Genomic DNA, 10,123 nt, shown 5'->3' on the forward strand with positions numbered 1-10,123 from the left:
CCTTTTCGGGTCGGAGTGTCAGAGGAGATCAGGGATGCATTAACTGCTATAAGGAATAAGGTGTGGTGGATTTGGTTCAGTGGTAGAGCGAGTAGTTGAATATCCATAGGGCGTGGGTTCGAACCTAACTCTCTTGCCATAATCAGTGGTGTATTCCATCAAGTATATCACAACACTTGCTTAGTTCGTCATGGGCAGCGCTTTATCCATTTCCATCATCGTGTGTCCGCCTTGTGTCACACCTTGTGTCACCATGGTCTACTCTGTCGTAGTTATCACCGGAATATCTGGAATCTCGGCTGCGGGAGAGGATAACCAAGATCAACTCAGAACAAGAAGCGGCCTGTAAGGCATGTGTGAGCGTATTGGACTTACCTCTGTCCGTCTTCTCATCGGTCTTCATCGCTAGATGGCCCTGCCTCGACCACCAGGCGTCATCTGTGACAACTCCCTTGTACGGATAGCATATGACGTTAAGTGTGAGCTGGAGGAGCCTACGAAAGAGCGACGCTGCCCTACGGTGATAATGTGTGGGATGGATACTGCATAGCGAAGGCAACTCCCATGTACAGCACAGAATTTGCCTCGCGAGTGGTATGTGTTAGCATTATTTCTCGCCGGTTTTGGACCATTTTTTTTTTCGTCTGTGAGCTCGATATTTCAAAATGGTATGGAAATAACTTATTTTATAGTAAAAAAGCCTCGTGAAAAATGCCATGAATAGGATTGTTATTTTGTCGAATAGTTGAGGTTAGCTGCTGTAGGACCATCGATGCGTTATTCCATCAGGCAAGATTCACCCGAGTAACTGACGAGAAACTGGAGGTGCGAATCCGGCCAAACGACGTGTGCCTTCTGGAGGGCCTCACTACAGCTGCTCCTCTGGCCTTCGTTCGAGTTTCCGAGTTACCCTGTCGAGACGTTTTTGAGAAGATCAGCGTGCTGAGTATCCTATACCATAAGGGCTGCATCGAACTTGATGAAAGTCGGTAAACAGATTTATAATACTAGCGAATTTGTTCCCTCCCTTTGAAGGCATTCAACTTAGTGTCAACTTGTCGTGAAATACCAATACGGTTCATCCATGTGTTATGTTGTTCAGTGCGGGGGTCATGGTCTCGTCAGTTAACACGGATGTCCCTATACGAGGCTCCTTGAAAAGTAGGACGTTGGTCGGTAGGGGCAGAGAGGCGGCAAGTGGAATAACAATCGATTTCGAAGAGGGTGACACCAGTAGACTGCGATTTACGGAGTGTATCTACGATGGTGTATAAGCTCAGTCTCTACAGAGATCTCATCGTGGACTGACATGGAAAGTCGAGAGAAGATCAGTAATAGATGGCTGAGGAACGATTCGCATGGCACCAATAGCCTTGGGAAGTAGGGCCATGGGCATGCTGTGGGGCGTCGCTCAGATATTGGCTATAGAAATATACAGTAGAGCCGCCGCCGGGGGATCTATTGCTTCCATGGGCTTCCTGCTGGGAACGATGCAGATGCGGGAAGCATCGTATGACGTCATAGATCGTGTCTTGTTGTATAGCCTTTGCAAGGGCACCCCTTGTGAAAATTCACGAGGCGGAAGGTCATACTGACATGGTAGTCGGATCCACGGGAAATTAGATATCGGCAACTGTGACAAGTTGCAGAATAGCCAAAAGCACAAGATGAGCTTCTGTGACAGCATGGAATCTTAACCCGACCAGCTTGAGGAGTCTCAAGGACCTGCACATTGTGGGCAAAAGGAAGGCGCCGCCGGTCGAGGTTTACCGTTGTATTCGATCTCCATGCTACTGTTGTCGGATTCACGTTTACTTTAACGAAATAGTGTTGGGTTCTTGCCGTAGTGGTGGATGGTGGCGATGACGGAAGTATAAAGTAACGAATTGAGATATGAAGAGGAACGTGCTGCTAACAGACTTCTTCAAAAAGGTGGAGAACCCTAAAGCCACTAAGATACCTAAAGTGACAGTTGTCTCGAGAGTACCGGAGACCATTCGGCTGATGGCCTGGAACGCTGGTGGGTTCTTGGTGAGATATGGCGGACCTTCATTGGTTGTACTTAGACAGTTTACTGAATCGAATTAAGAACAAGGAGACGGCGAAAGAGATAGCCAAAGTCGTGAAGGACCATGACGTGAACGTCCTGTGTGTCTGCGAGGTGGGGTCTACTTGTCTTTGAAGTGATGGTATCTCAAGGCTTGTGATACCATCACTTGGCCACTTCTTGAGACTCAAGTTGATAGCATATACCCGGTTGGGGAGATATCGCATATACGTGTCGGGGGAATTGTGAGGAAATTGTTGGTGATTTTCTTGTAAGCTTCCAACTCAAGTCGTCTGGTGCTTTTTATAACGGCTCATCGACAGGCGACCGAGCAACCGTATGCTCTAACAGTAGTATACATTTTCGAATCAACTTCAACACGATAGATCATCTGCTGGTGCGACGTTGAGTGTCGAAGTGTGCAAGTCCAGATTACTAGGATGTCGTTGTTTCTTCATCAAGTGTGCCCGTTCGACAGGTCCGTATGGCGTGTGAGTCCTGTTCCTCCACAGGGGCGATTGACCGGGTGAACTCGAATCAGGGGGCGGAGCGAGATCTAGTCGTGAACTTCCTCACACGTCAATGTGGCTTCGATCAGCTTTACTTCAGCTTGAGAAACATAAAACAGGTGCACTGGTGACACTACTGTTGGTCCGTCACTGTTGGCTCTAGCAGGCTGGAGTGGGCATGTTTATGAGGAAAATGCCTAAACCCGATCGGGTCCATTTTAAAATCCCTGGCACTGAAGTTGGCGGCGACGGCTTCCACCATCCTGAGGGGCGAATCATCTTAGCCGACTTTGCTTCTGAGAACCTACAGCTTCTGCTCACATACGGTAGGCAGCAAGGCATTGAATAGCGGGCAACTGCGAAGGTGTCTGTTAGTGCCCAACAACGGGTGGACTGAAGACTCCTTTGCTAAACGACGACGGTTTGACTGTGAGGTTAAGAGCTTCCTCGCGAATGCCAAGTCCCAGGGGGAAAGGATCATCTGGCTTGGAGACTTGGTAGGTTGCCAACACACACAGTGATACTGTTGTTTATGATATCGAGTACGAATTGTGGAGTATTTGCCTCACCAGTGTTGGGGGGATATGCACATGGTCAACTAGATGTGTTGGTGACGATATGGAATTCTGAGGAAATTTTCAGAAAATTCTCATAGGTTTCTGAACAATTCTACCCGAATTGGTATCTAAACTCTTATAATTAGTGAGGAAACTCCTGCGCTCAACTAAGGAAACCAAACATATATCACAATACTGGTCCTCCTTCATGAACGTTCGGCCTCTTTGTGATTCTCCTAAGTCGATCGAAGTACTTCATATTTCAGAACGTAGCTGCCAGTTGGAACGACGTCGGTCCCAACCCTGCATGGTTCAGACGACAGAAGCAGAGTCCAGGCTTGTGCGATGATGACGTCGGGCAGCCAGGCTTCACCCAAGCTGAGCAAAATAGGTCAGCTCCCTAGGCTCGCACCTCCAGCTTAATATCGGCATTAGGTTCGCTGAGCTGTTAGAGGCAGGGGGTCTGATCGATTCCTATCGGCAGTGCCATCACGAGGAGGATTGGGAGAAGGACGCTACTTGGAGGGGGGCTCCAGGGAAGCCCCCGAACCCACCAGAGTAGGTGCGGTGTCCCGTCACTCTCTCAAGTCACTCGAGTAGGTTCGGTAGATTCTATGGCAAAGGGATGCGAATCGACTATGTTCTCGTACCTGAGTCTATGAAAGATGATGTAGGAGTGTTGTTCTACAACGATCGTGGTTGAACCCGCCTTGCAGATACTTAGTGTCGAGAATCTAGGCATTGGTAAGGAGCGTAAAGGGTTCATGGGAAGTGACCACGCCCCTCTCCTCGCGGCAATCAAGGTTAGCCAACCCGCAGTGTTATCCGAGGACCCGGTAGGAGACACTAGTCACTGCGAGTTAGCCTCGAGGGGGTCGATGGAAAGAGACGTGGAAACACCGCCCTCCGAAGTTGTCGAACTCGACGATTAGCTCGGAGACTCAATGAGTGTTTTATTGTCTTTCGAATTGAGATTCATGGTTCGAGTGTTTCGTCAATAAACGGCAATCATCATTGAAGATGTTCACGTCATTCGCATGCTGTGGTCGGCTACTAGTAGATGCCTATCACCCAAAGTGTTTCATCGCTGTATTAGAGCGAGCTATAATAGCTGCGCATAATGCGGTCTAATACGTCCAACATGCATAGGGAATCTGCCAGATATTACAAGTCCTAATCTAGTCGAATAAGAATGCCTCACCTCGCACCACTCTCCCAGTCTTGGCAGTGCCTCGCTAGACCTTGATAGCCTTCTTGCTGTTATGGCTACTTTCGCCCCATCGATTCTATTCTATTACGATCTACAACCCCTCTGACTGCGGAAAACTCGGCAACCCGATACCTTAGAGAAGGTGGAGTGGCTGTTCGACAAGAAAAAAGATCACGACACTATACTTGAGAGAAACTTAAACGGTCTAGCTCAAAGACCTCCCCTCGAGGAGCTGATCAAAGTTTCATGATCATCAACGTCCCGAGAAGGATAGAAACAACAACAGTCATTTCATTCTGCAAACTCGAATATGCATTCGAGGTTGTCGAGCCAGATGAACCATCATCAGTACTAGCAACAGTGGTCGTCGTAGGGACCTGATCATTTCCATTATTGCCACTTTGGGTAGTATAAGCAGCAGCAGTAGTCGCAGAAGTCGTTGTGAGTTCACCTGTGCCTGGAGTAGTCGCTGGTGTTGTATACATCTGACCATCTGCAGCCTTGAAGAAAGGATTCTCCTTTGCATTGTAATCGAGCACAAGGAGAGGAGCCTCACCGGCAGGATAAGCTGCCTTGAAAGTAGCATACTGAGTCCTGGCCTCGGTCTCGCTTTGGCTATTATTGGCGATGAAGAAGAAAGCTTGAATAGATTTGGGCAACTTCTCTAAATAAGTTGCAGAACTAATCACAACTTCATTATAGACGCTCTTCTGGTTATCCATCATATCTTCAAGATTATCAGGACCCCACCAGCATACTGAGTAGTCGGCGGCTGGACCCTCCAGAGTACACGAGTTATTGTAACCCATGGACTTGCATGTCACATCACCACTGTGGCAACCACAACCACCGTTGTTTCGGTCCATGGTGCCACCATCTTCGGAATAGGAACACGTAACCTGCGTGTTGTCGGGGTCCTCGATAGTACCACCACGAGTATATGTATAAAGTGGAATACGTCCGTCACCAGGGCTGCGGACTTCATTGTTGATGAGAAGACAGGATATCCTATCGGAGTACTGACAGTTGGCATGAGCCGTGACATTAGAACATTCTTGAGCAGTGTAGGGTCGCCACAACTCATTATAGTCTGCGGCTCCGAGGTTATCATATTGATGCATGAGGACACCGGCCTCGGAAAGATCATCAGTGGGGTGACCGTCATTGAATCTCTTGTTGAGAGTCTTCACAACGTCATCAGCGTGATCTGCTGAAGTCACAGTGAATGTCGATATCAGGAGATATCCTGCTAATACTATAACTGAGTTAAACATTATGAAACACAAACAAAAGTAAAACCACTTTAAAGCAAGCAGTTATACTTAGCGGGAATTGCGCCATTGTCCCAGCTGCGATGACTGAGACAGCGACACAGGAACTGTCTTCTTAAAAGCTAGGCGGATTCGAGGTAATTTCTCTTGCAACTTGTTCCGTGATTATTCGCATCTTTTTCTCCATGATGGCATTATTTCGAATCAAGTCGGTGTGTCGTCAGCAGTGTGTTCTAGCTGGTTCACTCAGAGCGACTATCTGACCTATTTGATTCACACTATGAAATATCTTCATCGTAGCAGTTATCACCAACTCGGGGAACGCAACGATTTATTGTCATCGGAGTATTTGATACAACCACGATAACTACACTGTGACATGCCTTAGGTCAGAGCTTCGGCTTCTGTAGATGGGATGTTGCCTCCAGTAGTTGGAGAATGCGATTCTGTGGGAACAGTAGCGCCTTCAGTGGTCAGACCACCATTCCCTGTGGCCACACCATCGCCTTCAGTGGTCAGACCACCATTACCTGTGGCCACACCATCGCCTTCAGTGGTCAGACCACCATTACCTGTGGCCACACCATCGCCTTCAGTGGTCAGACCACCATTCTCTGTGGGCACACCATCGCCTTCAGTGGTCAGACCACCATTCTCTGTGGGCACACCATCGCCTTCAGTGGTCAGACCACCATTCTCTGTGAGCACACCGTCGCCTTCAGTGGTCAAACCACCATTCTCTGTGGGCACAACATCGCCTTCAGTTGTTAGAGCATCGACCTCAGTAGACGGAGCCTCTTGGCCGATACGAATCTTTCATGACCGGTCCACACTAGCTTCAAATCCTTTCTTACCAGTTTCCTGAAATCCCCGAGACCAAGTTTGCCGTCGCGATCAGCATCCGCCATTTGCACTAAAGTGAACCAACATACCATCAGGTATCTCCAGAGCAGACTTACATATAGCGTCCACGTCGCCCTCGGACAACAGGCCATAGCCAGCCTTTTTGAAGAACTCCTTCACCGTCTTCATGTCGACATACCCCGTATCATTCGGATCATAGAGCTGCCAGGCTGAGTGGTAACGATAATACACAGTGAGGTGTACCTTGAAGGCTTCTGCTATCGGGTCGAAGTCAGTGAGCTCATTGTCACTCAGGAGATGATACAACTCTGTGAAGGTGATCTCTTCCTGGTTGTTCATCAGAAATCTGACACAAGCGTGGCGGCCGCAGTGACCCCATCCTCCCTTACTTGATATCTTTGCTGGTGATGTCCTTGTTAAACGGTGCCAGCCTCTCCTTGAGATCGGCAGCAGTGATTTTGCCGATCCCCTGAAGTGAGTACGATTCCACCAGGCGGGAATGGTTGCCTATGCACTTCCGCGTCGAAGAAATCCCAGGCCACCCGTAGAGCCTCTTCTCGGACCAATACTCCGCCCCGCTAACATAGGAACTTATGAAGACGATTACACTAGGCAGAGTGCTCACGGCGTTGCGAGCAACTGGATCGACTGAGGTTGTCGGGAGATGCCGAGATGAGGCCATGGCAAAGAAGATGGCACGACTGTCGTGACGAACTGTGGGCCACAGTCTGTGGCTGCCCTATCGAATGAATAGTGCGACCACAGCCACGACGGGACATGCTCATTCAGGCTAGCTGGTGGTAAGGTCTAGGGTAATAACCATCCTGGGCAGCAGTAGTCTTTCGAGTTTCATCCAGTAGTCGGCGGAAACATTGATATTGAGTCTGATGACAGTGTCATGGTGACACTAACTACTCCAACGTGATATATTCATCACCACGCATGTCAAGTCTCAATGCTCACCGGCGTAAATCAGTATCGCCACAAATTCTCACCCCAGGGATGAATTCATACTCGCAGCCATGATTTCAACTTGCCATAGCTTTCAAGTTGAACTTACGTGTGCGTGCGCTACCAGGGCTCAACATACACACCACTCTGAATCTCATCTATAACCCATCTACCTTCGTCACTGCCGATACAACGCGAGACACTTTTCAGATCAGGAAACCTCACAAACAAGCTCAGAGTTACCAGTACAGTACTTGATTGGTCATGATATTTGTCGAATTCGATGAAAAAATATCAAACTGCCTGCGCCTTGCACTGCTTCAGCTGATCAACGAGAGATTGGCACTCGAATGACTCCTTACCTAAAGGACATATGAAATCATCGCCGTCGAGGGGGCCAACGCTACTCGACAGGCACTGGTTAAGACTGTCCTGCTGACCCGTACATGGATCGCTCGGAGCTGCTGCGGGTGCGCCTTCGTGCTTGTGAACAACCTGAGTAGAAGTAATACACCCTAGTGGAAGGGCTAGAGACCTACCTCAGTTTGTCTAGGGCCAAAGATGGCGTCAACAGCACGGTTGGCGACGGACATTCCCACACCGGATGCCATACCACCCATCAACGAACCAGCCAGACCAGATAGCATCCCACCACCACCACCACCACCACCACCTACAAGGAAGACTCCCACCCTTTATAGAGGATCTAATAACCTACCCGAGGGCGCAGCAGGTGGGGGACTGGCCGCCGCCGGAGCAGCTACTGGTGCCGGAGCCGGACTAGGCGCCGATTGAGTCGGGGTAGCTGATGGGGCGTGGGTAGAAAGAGCCATTGGGGTAGTAGCAGCCGGGGTGGACGGGGCAGTACTAGCAGGAGAGCTAGGAGGAGAGGACTGCCAAAAGGAGAGACAATAAAAAAGGGTGATTCCTTGTGTTTACCTGCTGAGTAGAAGTTTGACTACTTTTCCTGCCATGGCTAGGGCCCGAGGTTGCAGCCCTACGAGCCCCTGTGGTGGGACCAGCAGCGGGGGACGAGGGCGAAGATGTAGTCTTGGCGGGGCCCGACTTGCGCGGCATGGCAAAGAACCCAAAAAACAAACCTGGCAATGTCTACATGCGCTGATGGACAAAACCAAAATTGCCTAATTGCACAACATGCACAAAAAGACTGAGCATTTTACCGCGCGCCACGAAATTAAACGTACGAATCTTTTGTTTGGGGGGCCATTGGGAACGAAACACACTATGGGAATATGAAATAACACATGATAGTGGCGCGAATCATCGGTCATCATCTTCAACAAAATTCTCAAGCAGAAGAGGACTCCGACATGTTGGCCGCCTTTTCTTCCTCCTGGCTGCTGAAGGGACAGCGACAACACTTCTTCTTAGCCACGAAGTATACTGCCGCCAGAATGATGATTGGCAATACCTCGCAAAAGTCATAGAAGACAGGAAACCTATCAACCGTTCACCTTGGGATCCTTTAATTTGGGTAGAAGCTGCTGCACTGGAGGGCCGACAACCGTTGCCACGCCAAGGCTCGTGCCCATCACACAGGCGCCCACGATGGTTGACCTAAGCACAACATGGCCGACGCAATACGATAGGAGGAGCTCACCTTAAGAACCTCTCGAGCTGGAAGAACTCCCTCGGGCTCTTTTTCCTGTCGGGTCTCTGTAGAGTGTATCCCCTCCACTCGTTTCCGGGAGCAGAGATGATGCAAGCCAGAACCACCGTCACGAACATGGTAGAAATGCGCCCTGAAATGAATTCTAGTAGGAAGTTTGTTAGCGCCCGCACATACCGATGGTCGACTCTGATGCTTGAGGGAATGTCCTCGCCATAAAAGCAGCTATGGTGTTGCGTGAATTAGCGTATATGACATCTCGAACCTAACGAGCTCAACTAGAGTACGAACGAATCGATCATGGAAGCGGACAACTCGACGTCGAGGCTCCTACCACAGTTGGGAGATATGCTGTCCAAAGGGAAGGGTCGGTGAGTGCCACCTCCCTGTTCATGGACTTATTGAAGCGATAGTTGGTAATGGGAAGGGTAGCCGTAGTGAAAATGATGCCTACTCAGACAGGGTAGGCTAAGGAAGTAAGAAAGGAATGGTACCGGTAATAACGCCACGCAGCTCCTTGGGAATGTCGACTCGACGGATGAGCTCGTTGAGGACTTCAAAAAGAGGGAACTTGATAAAGTTGGTGGGCAAAGTGGTCTGGAAGTACTTCACGGACTTTTCCACGTCCACTTCGGCAAGTGCCTAGAAGAGGGCTTCACAAAGATACACCTTTGAGGATAACACTTACCTGTTTGAGAGAGCATCTCTCTACGAGTACTCTGTTGGTGACAGGGTCGGTGACACTGGCGATCAGGGCTCCAACGATGGCACCAGCAGCGCCTTGGCTGGCAGCGGCTACACTGGCGCTCACCAATGACATGCGGTCAATTTGAAGCTATGAGGAAGCACCTATACACTGTGGCGGACCGCCAGTCCCGGACTGGCATGCGAGGCGGCCTCGCTGAGTCCAATGTGAATTTTACTCAGTTCCGTGCCTATCATCCGTGTGAGAATCTTATCGAGAGCAATGAACAACTAAACGTGTATGAATGCCTATGTGGTGAATAGATTTTGAAAAGGAAGCTTGAACACATCAAGCGTCACACGTTGAAGCACCTGAGCTTTCGTTGTGCAATGACCGACA

General features: G+C 49.4%; 6 protein-coding genes across 6 annotated transcripts in view; 2 read left to right on the forward strand and 4 right to left on the reverse strand.

Annotated features, from left to right (window-relative positions):
* The window catches only part of Pmar_PMAR001087 (hypothetical protein), a gene marked incomplete at both ends in the record, with an annotated part of 2,807 nt that extends 1,814 nt beyond the window's left edge, over positions 1-993 (forward strand). Inside the window, 3 exons of the mRNA XM_002780449.1 lie at positions 273-356; positions 410-520; positions 790-993. Coding sequence (XP_002780495.1) covers positions 273-356; positions 410-520; positions 790-993 — 399 coding nt within the window. The remainder of the gene's footprint in view (positions 1-272; positions 357-409; positions 521-789) is intronic.
* Positions 994-1,893: 900 nt separating this feature from the next.
* On the forward strand, positions 1,894-4,045 carry Pmar_PMAR001088 (ap endonuclease, putative; the record flags this gene model as incomplete). Its single annotated transcript, XM_002780450.1, has 9 exons — positions 1,894-2,020; positions 2,067-2,161; positions 2,526-2,675; positions 2,723-2,882; positions 2,932-3,053; positions 3,380-3,504; positions 3,549-3,671; positions 3,714-3,783; positions 3,830-4,045. 9 exons carry the CDS (start codon positions 1,894-1,896, stop codon positions 4,043-4,045), a joined length of 1,188 nt encoding a protein of 395 aa, XP_002780496.1.
* A 514-nt stretch (positions 4,046-4,559) lies between these two features.
* Pmar_PMAR001089 (hypothetical protein) lies at positions 4,560-5,597 on the reverse strand (the record flags this gene model as incomplete). The annotated part of the gene is made up of 1 exon (XM_002780451.1): positions 4,560-5,597. The coding sequence occupies one exon, from the start codon at positions 5,595-5,597 to the stop codon at positions 4,560-4,562; it is 1,038 nt and encodes a 345-aa protein (XP_002780497.1).
* A 381-nt stretch (positions 5,598-5,978) lies between these two features.
* Positions 5,979-7,140, reverse strand: Pmar_PMAR001090 (conserved hypothetical protein; the record flags this gene model as incomplete). The annotated part of the gene is made up of 6 exons (XM_002780452.1): positions 5,979-6,407; positions 6,449-6,507; positions 6,554-6,659; positions 6,702-6,804; positions 6,848-6,927; positions 7,066-7,140. The coding sequence occupies 6 exons, from the start codon at positions 7,138-7,140 to the stop codon at positions 5,979-5,981; spliced, it is 852 nt and encodes a 283-aa protein (XP_002780498.1).
* Positions 7,141-7,703: 563 nt separating this feature from the next.
* Positions 7,704-8,486, reverse strand: Pmar_PMAR001091 (merozoite surface protein 2, putative; the record flags this gene model as incomplete). The annotated part of the gene is made up of 5 exons (XM_002780453.1): positions 7,704-7,771; positions 7,817-7,904; positions 7,949-8,082; positions 8,128-8,302; positions 8,349-8,486. The coding sequence occupies 5 exons, from the start codon at positions 8,484-8,486 to the stop codon at positions 7,704-7,706; spliced, it is 603 nt and encodes a 200-aa protein (XP_002780499.1).
* A 232-nt stretch (positions 8,487-8,718) lies between these two features.
* On the reverse strand, positions 8,719-9,864 carry Pmar_PMAR001092 (hypothetical protein; the record flags this gene model as incomplete). Its single annotated transcript, XM_002780454.1, has 7 exons — positions 9,728-9,864; positions 9,534-9,681; positions 9,374-9,489; positions 9,217-9,304; positions 9,031-9,172; positions 8,885-8,987; positions 8,719-8,841 (listed from the first exon to the last, which is right to left on the reverse strand). Exons 1-7 carry the CDS (start codon positions 9,857-9,859, stop codon positions 8,719-8,721), a joined length of 852 nt encoding a protein of 283 aa, XP_002780500.1. The 5' UTR covers positions 9,860-9,864.
* Between the last annotated feature and the right edge of the window lie 259 nt (positions 9,865-10,123).

Source organism: Perkinsus marinus (assembly GCF_000006405.1).
Source record: "Perkinsus marinus ATCC 50983 genomic scaffold scf_1104296944404, whole genome shotgun sequence".
Taxonomy (NCBI): domain Eukaryota; phylum Perkinsozoa; order Perkinsida; family Perkinsidae; genus Perkinsus; species Perkinsus marinus.